This window comes from Opisthorchis viverrini (genome assembly GCF_000715545.1).
Source record: "Opisthorchis viverrini unplaced genomic scaffold opera_v5_17, whole genome shotgun sequence".
In the NCBI taxonomy this organism is placed as follows: domain Eukaryota; kingdom Metazoa; phylum Platyhelminthes; class Trematoda; order Opisthorchiida; family Opisthorchiidae; genus Opisthorchis; species Opisthorchis viverrini.
In genome coordinates this window covers 2138660-2147021 of record NW_008751673.1, presented here as the reverse complement: position 1 = coordinate 2147021, position 8362 = coordinate 2138660, and the positions used below count along the sequence as shown (strand labels likewise).

The following is an 8362-nucleotide window of genomic DNA, read 5'->3' as shown; positions in this document are numbered from 1 at the left end:
GAACCTGCTCTGCACAAGACAGAAATGCCCCGCTGGACTGGGGCATCACCATTTTAGGCAATAAGACTGGCTATTTTAGCTCCGAGAAAGTGTTTCGACTTCACATACATGGAAGTACAACCCCTCGGCGAGTGTGGCTGAACGCAGAAAAGGATGTTGTTGTGCACATAGGAAGCGCAATGCGCTACCTCTTACCCACACAGAAACTCATTGCGTGGTATCAAACAGGTCGAAACCCATCTTCCGGGACCAACGCACAGATCCTAGCCGCACACCTGCAAACAGCGAGCTATGAGAATGTCAGTGGGTAACAAAAACAAAGAATAGAAATCAGGGAGGACGAGTTCCTAGTGATTCACAAGTTTCAGAACCACTTTCCTGGGCTGATAACCTGAAAAGATCATGGTGGATAACCACCTGACTCTAAAAGTCCGGGAGACGGTTGTTCCGTGGGACAAGCCATTCATCCTAGATTTGTTTTTAAAGCGTGAATCCATTTGACACACGTATGGAAATAACAACACCGACCCGGACACTTTAGAACGAAGGCCCCTTTGGCTTTCTCCAAAGATTTGTTATGCATCCGATCTTGAGCTGTTTGTGCACAGTAAGTCTGTTCGTCTAGACCCTTTTCGTTTGGTAGGCTGTAAACGGGATCCCGTAAAAATGACGAATTAATCAAAGAACTCATAATTTTGCTTGACCCCTCCATGACAATGGCAACCGCGGTCCCTAAGCGGTTGTCTACGTCCCAAGCGGCCACCTGGAAGAATCAACCTAAAATGGTCTTGCACTTCTCTAGCAGGAGTGAATTTACCTGTGAAATATATTTCAAGGGACCGACTAGACGTGGTCGCAACAGAGGATGGTCTTTCCGGAAAAGGAGCACTTTAAACTTATAGCCTGCTGTAAATTGGTGGAAAAGAGTGTTTCCAGAAAGTTTGAAAAACAAACAGCATCTTTACCGCTGGTGTGTATCAATACTTCAGTTCCGACCTGATAAATCGGTTCACACAAACATCCGTTATGACTAAATATTATGCTGTTATTCATTATATGGTAGTGCAACTGTGATTGGGCTGAACTACATTCTCACGTCACTGTTCACCCTTGAGCACAGTGTCGCTGAGAATAAGGTACAAGCAGCCAGCCGAGTAGTGCTTGAACCAAATCTAGTTCTTCAGTTGTAGGTGTCCAACGCTGAACAACCCGGAAATATCCCAAGTATAGTTCCTGGACTGCTGCACCAAAGAGTAGCGTCGTATGACAATTAGGCCTTGTTGCCACTCAACCTTTATTCCTACAACGTACAAACCCGGTGTATGTGAATAAGCATTCGACCCTCTTGGCGAAGATCCGCTAACTGACAAGTTTATCCCGAAGTCCGTCATCTTAGTTATAGTGGGTGTTATGCCGAAGTCCGTCATCTTAGTTATAGTGGGTCCTGAGTTACGACGAACAGGAACGTCCATAGTCCACTAGCGAAGTGGTCTTCTCATTACACCGACGCTCGTCAGAACAGTACATTTTTCAGCCCTCCAAAGACGGAGCGCCACTTACTTAAAACATGAACCCAGAGGAATAGACGGTTGTTCGCCCCCTAAAGACATCAAATAATCGATTCCAAGTGATGCCGTGCTGTGCACAAGACGCTTCTAAAACGGCTGAAGGCATGGTAATCGTGGCATTCACCGAGGCAGCTTCAAGTAAAATATGAGGAAAATGAAGGCATACCTATCACTAGATAAAAATTTGCTACTGCTACGCTCGGGTTATCCGAACTAGGCTCCCGTGAAACTGGAGGCACATCTTGCACCAAAACCATACGCGGAGGAATCCCATAATTGAAGGAAAAGTTAAAACAGAAGCCGATTTCTAGAAGCGCAAATCTCGCTCGCCCGCAAACAGATACTGAAAGGACCAGAACTCACTATCAACATCCAAAAAAACGAGTGTAACGAGATAGTGAACGGTAACAGGAACCTTCTAACGAGGAACGATGAGCGAATGGAACCAAGACCAGGAGGAAATTTGAACACACATAGCAATTCGTGGAAAAACATACTTGAACAAAAAACCTATGATCAACGAAATAAGGAAGATATATATACAAACCAGATGAACTGGTTCTGAGGAGCAATAACCACAGCATTGATATGGGAGTAAATTCTAGGGTTACAATACATATGTACCACTGGTAATATCTTTCCCTCGACCGAGGGATTTCTGTTCGGTCACTGTTTGGAAGTAGATTTGATCGGGGAAGTTCAGTCGCTCCTTGATTCGAGTTCCGATTTGCAGGATCGAATCCTTGTCCTCGCCGTTCGAAAGCCACACAGCCATTTTGTGACCCCGAGCGCGTGGCTGAAACACAGCACCACAAATCTGTTCCGCCTGTTCATCTGTCTCCCAATCGCAGCCTATCAACAGTATTAACAGTTCTTCCCAGTAGGTATCCACTGGGCTAGTGGGAGAAAGGTTGAGGAGCCACCGCCCACCAGACTCGTTCTTCGGATCCTCCCAACTGGGCTGTATATCCGAACGAAACATGTAAACATCTGTTCCGTATGCATGCGTCGAAGGAGGGATAGTGTGCAGCATCACACCCCAAAACTGTTCGATGGTGGAAAAGGTAGACACCTTGTTTAGGCACTCGTCCCATAGTCCATTGCTTTTGTACAAGTATACATAATAGGACCACGAATCTTGTAACGGATGAAGTTCATAAGGGGTGTCTTCAGTGCTCTCCTCCTGACACTGTTTGACCACAGCTGCAGCCATGACTTAGGATATGCATAGGCCAAAGGTGTATTAGTAATCTTCCGAGTGAACGGAGGTTACATAAAGTGCTGAAAATTAAAAAACCGAGTGTCAAACGAGAAAATTGAGCAAATAATCCGTTTCAAAGAAGGGGGAATACAAGGAATTCGCCAAATTCGACCTGGAGTCCATGGCGAAATGCAAACTATGCTGAGAAGTCACGAGGTGTGAAATCGCTTAACCAGGATACTCATGTATCCCGACTAGACCTCAAGCCCCTTAAATGTTCGAAGCCTTGGAACTTGCCTATCTCCCTTAATAAGCAACCGTGTTACACAACTTCCAAACGTTCCTTGCGAAGCACAGGAACGTCCTAGAGAGCGTAACACACGGATGGCATCCACAATGAGTGTATCATCTCGTGAATATTCTGAATAGTGAGACCTTTATAGCTATGAGGACACTACCGGAAATATTTTTACATGATGCTTCGCACGTAAGCACAATTGCTCTCCACTCCCATCACCAGCTATAGGTACTGGAATTAAGGGCTCCAAAAATGTACTAGCTAAAGAGTAACAGGAAGCATTGGATGAAGGATGGTGGATAGACCTGCTCAAATGACAAATTATCCGCAGCTTAAAAACACATCTTTGCTACTATCTCCTTAAACGCTGAAGACATTTGCATCAAGTAACTCGAGGAGAACTAATAAACCAAAAAAATTAAGCGTTATCGAAAGCCGTTAGAGGAATTCGTAACATGTTTCAGGCAAACAGATCGGCAACAAATTTATGGCTATTGTGATCAGTTTACTAGTGATTTGATACAACACTCCTTTTAGAGCAAAAGTCGCGCACGAGCATGCAATGTCGCAATGAGAACGAGCAACTTCAAAACATCGCATCGCCACATCAAGTAAAATAGCCTGAATCTTGTCGGGTGAGAAGAACCTGCGAAAATACTGTGATACAGTGTAAACATGGTAAGATATGGAAAGTGGCATCAATCCACGTTAAAAAATCAACGTAAGCCGCGACTGATGCAGAGAGGTCGGTAATGGACGTGTCACTGTAAGCTCTTTCGTAGTATAAACACCACCTGCATCGACTTCCATAAGTTTGTGCAAATGTAAGATGAGGTTGGGAAATCCTCTTGGTGCTTATTAGACGGCGTGGTACCACCTGAAGAAATCCAACGGTGATGCGCTCCATTACAAGCTTAAAGAATCTACTGATTGCAACACAATGTTAGTCCCTATGAGTGAAAAAACTTCCAATATATCATGACCTCGAGCAACGTATCTCAAATTAGCCTAGCATAGCTTTAGATCCTTCGGATCGGTAGATTACTTCGGCAAAGTGCCTGTGGGCACTCCATTTTTCATATGGGATACGCTCACAATACAGCCACCCCATCTGAAATGATACTGATTGCTCGGACCCACAAAGTTTACACGGTAAGTGTTTCCCCTCGTTGTAAAGAAAGAAAGCGTTCAGCTGTAGCACCCTTCCGGTGCCTAGCTGCCATGCCCCCCGAAGGAAGCAGGAGGGCTGGGATACTGCCAGGTTGCCCAAGCCTAGACAGGGGAAGCGAGTGGCGGAGGTCGGATTCGAACCACGGACCTTCCGGTCAGTAAATTCGCGCTCTAACCACTTGGGCCATCTCGCCCCTCGTTGTACTGTTCCATCAGGTAGTATTTCTGATTATGAAACGAGAAATAAGCATGTGAGTGGGTGACCCAGAACGCAAAGCTACTTGAGGACTGATGCGCAAAAAGCGACATATAAGAAACTGAAACCCACGATGAACAGCTTAACCAGACGAAAACAGTCCATGTCCCAACGCCATGTTGAGAAAAAGAAGAAATAGATCAGCGGTTAATGCGCGAATTCACCCAACGGAAGGTTCCTGGTTCGAAACCCACCTCGGCATCTCCACTGCTCCTGTCTAGGTTTGGGCAGTATCTCAGCTCTCGTGCTTTCTTCGGGAGGCATGGTAGCTAGACACCAAAAGGTTGTCACAGCTGAACGACTGCCACGCTGAGACTGTACAATTACAACACGATTGTATGAAGTACCAGGTTTAAGAAACCAACACACTCAAAATGACAGTTATTCTTATGAAGAGTGTGAATAGGTGGCCGATGCGGCTTCAATACGGTGACGATTTGCCTCGTCGCTCACGAGTTCATGGATCACTTGCTGCTGTAGGGCGAGGTTTGCGTAAGGCTAGAAACCTCCTCGCAACAGAGCCAGACTGACACCTCTATGGTCATCACATTCACTGCGAGTGTCCTTTTGAAGACGGAGGCTATTATCGACCCACTCGTTGCCTCTATTATAGATAAACCAAAATAAGTTATACAGGCAATGACTGAGAAATCCACTACGGTTCCTGAGCAGAACAGGTGAAAGGTCAACCAGACCAGAAACCAGGTTATGCTGGAGTGTGGAGATACATTAATTTCCAACGTTCACGTTTCAGTTAGGGACCGTTAGTCCGGATGGAAATTAGCAGGTAACCAAGTGAAATGTGACTCGAAATTTTCTGCACGATGATTTTGACGTTTCTTGCTGAATGTCGATTGTTATTGGAAGGGGTTAGGTAATCTGGTAATATCTCAGCCTTTTTGCTGTCTTCGTAGACCAGCTACTCACCGAAGAGATCCCACGGTTGAACGATTTCTCGGTTGTGATCCATGATAGCTTAACTCAAAAGAGGCTCCCAAGGGCCTGTTGCACTGTAACAGTCAACAAGAATTCTCGGCAATTTTCTTTTCTTCTTCAGACCCACCAAGCTTATCGGCATGCAACTGCAATCAGTCCTACTGGTAGTCTGCTGACTGAGCCCCCACCAAGGCAGTATAGATGCAATGCTTGGACGAGACTGCCTGGGCTCTGTCCTAGACAGAAGTCCCGATATCGCGTGCGGCTTTGAGAATCTCTACCCAGAAATGGATGACAAGAGAAATCCGGCCAGTTGACGGGAACGGAAGGTGAAACCAATGAGTTTGTTTGACTTTGGTAATCACAAAGAGACCACACCTGATCGTAATACGGCGGCTTATGTAACTCAGACAAAGGAACAGCCGCAAGTCGCCTATAAGGCTGGTCCGTCGAGAGCGGTCTGACAAGCGGGGTCCTCTGGAACCTTATGTTGCTAGCCGGAACAAGTACAGTACTGTGTGATAGTATAACGCAAACCACAGCAGACCTATGACTAGGGTTTTCAGCCAAAGGCTCTAGTTCAGTACGCTGAACACCTTCCTGTCTATGTATGAACTCGATGGTAGTATATGAGTCTAGGTGCGCATGGAGATGCGACGGGACCACAAAGCTCATGAAATGGGAGCTAATGCACCGGCGAATGCTCGGAAGCTTACCCAAAAACCCAAAACCAAGTGACCAGGTTGAAGACAATACCGGAAGTCTAACAACTGATAAGAACCGATGTTTACGTTGCTGGGCACAATAGTTACAACAAAAGTTTAGTTGGCCATTGGCTTGTCTACCCTCCATTCCACCCACTCAGCTCGGGCAATAGTCTGTGAGCCTGAATCTCCCCAGCTAATGAAGTTATAACATCCAATTGTCTTGAAACACCACCGCCTCATCAGCCTCGATGGGTTTTCCCCAGCTCAGATTTTTACAGATTGCAGTGGACTTCTGGGTTCTGCCTCAATTGGTTGGTGTGAAACCGGTTTGGGACATCAGCACGGAATAAATCAACCGAATGAAGCACGAGGGCTGCGATACCACCAGGTTGACCAGGCCTAGACAGTAGCAGTCAACGTGCCAGGGTTGGGTTCGAAGCACAGACCTTCCGGCCAGTATGTTCGCGCACTAATCACTAAGCCACTTCGGTACCATGTGGTGTTCTTACACCTTTGTCGCACTTTTTCATCACCCCTTCGAACTCTCTGCACCTCTGTTCCAGAATCCAGCGGAGGGTGAATATACGATCGATGCATCCTACTTAAGGGCGGAACTTGGCGTGATTTTCACTGACCTATCTCTCCGTGTTCAGGTAACCCTCGAAGGCAAGACCAGAGAGGACATCCGATAGCATAAGTACCAGGAAAATAACACGATGGTGTACACACAGTGCTCGAACACCATTTTCAAGACAAAAGGGACTGCTAATGTACCCTAGTCTCCAGGTACTTTCTCTCACTCCATACAGCAGCAGTTTTGACAGATCCCCCGGTTTCTTTGAAGATGGTTGGATACGAACCGTCGGTTCATGGCGTTTTCACATATTAACAGAGATCACCGCATTATGGACTGCATGACATCAGTGTTTAACACTGATTCCTCAATGCTGTCTAACCATCCTCAAGTTAAAAATCGCTGAAAAAAACATCCAGCTGTAGCACCCCTTCGGTGCACAATTGCCGTGCCACCAGAACGAAGCACGAGGGTTGGGATACTGCCAGGTTGCCCACGTTTAGACAGAGGGAGTCGAGAGGTAGAGGTTGAATTCGAACCATGGACCTTCCGGTTAGTAAAGTCGCGCTCTTACCACTGAGCCTTCTCGCCCCCATGATTAAGTTAAAAGCCTACGGTGAAGGAAAGCATAAAGGTGGACATAGAAGGGACGTAGTGCTACCTTCATGCAGTCATTCCGGGGTGTCCAGACCTCCAGACACTCATTCAGGCAATCTGGATAGAAACTAACAAAAACGCCATCGACATCGATCAGCAGCCATATCTTTCAGCGTCCCAAGTAGGCACAGTGGGAATCACGCGGTCCCCAGCCTGGTAGGTGAGGAGCACCGACGGTACGCAAATGGTTCATACTCTCATTTCCCTGTGCCAGGTCAAGGGTTGGCCACCTCTTTGCTTCCGCCACTCTGAACTGGGCAAGGAAAAAACACTATGTTCGGCATACGATAGTTCACCATACGTAATACATGGACTAATCAGCTCGTTTTCTAATGATGGACACATTCTTCAGTGAAAATTCCCATAAAATGGCCAAAAGCACGCTTTCTAATTGACTCTTTATGAATTCGCCGACACCAACTTACACGACCTATGGTCCTGGGACAACGATTGTCGACGTCTCAGTGAAAAAAAACGTTCAGCCGTAGCACCCTTCCGGTGCCTAACTGCCATGCCACCAGAAGGAAGCACGAGGGCTGTGATAATGCCAAGTTGTCCAAACCTGAACAGGGAAAGTCGAGAGGCAGTGGTCGGATAGGCTGCTCGAACAGGCCAGGTCTCACAGCTATACAACAAACAGCCTGCAATGTAGCCCGATACACAGGTCTCTTCAGAGGCAAGGGTATAATATCGCTTTGACCCCGTGAGTGTCTCAGTTTAGAAAACGTGACCCCGAGCCCTTCAGATTCATGAATAGGCCTCGTCTGTCACACTACAGTCAGAACTAATAAATTCCAAGGTACGTATGCCGCTCCACAGCCTTGAAAGCCTCTCCCTGGATTGTAAATGGCGTGTTCAGTGATTACATGTCCGGGAGCATGATCTTACACTTTGTGGGTGCAAAGTGGATACCAAAGAACGAGATGATTTTGACCAGTTCATCCGAAAACACCTGCGCTTTCCACCCTTCTTCGAAGACGAGAACGATATCGTCT

General features: G+C 46.6%; 1 protein-coding gene across 1 annotated transcript; it reads right to left on the bottom strand.

Annotated features, from left to right (window-relative positions):
• Window positions 1-2175: 2175 nt before the first annotated feature.
• T265_01587 (hypothetical protein) lies at window positions 2176-2781 on the bottom strand (the record flags this gene model as incomplete). Its single annotated transcript, XM_009165646.1, has 1 exon — window positions 2176-2781. The coding sequence occupies one exon, from the start codon at window positions 2779-2781 to the stop codon at window positions 2176-2178; it is 606 nt and encodes a 201-aa protein (XP_009163910.1).
• Window positions 2782-8362: the final 5581 nt, after the last annotated feature.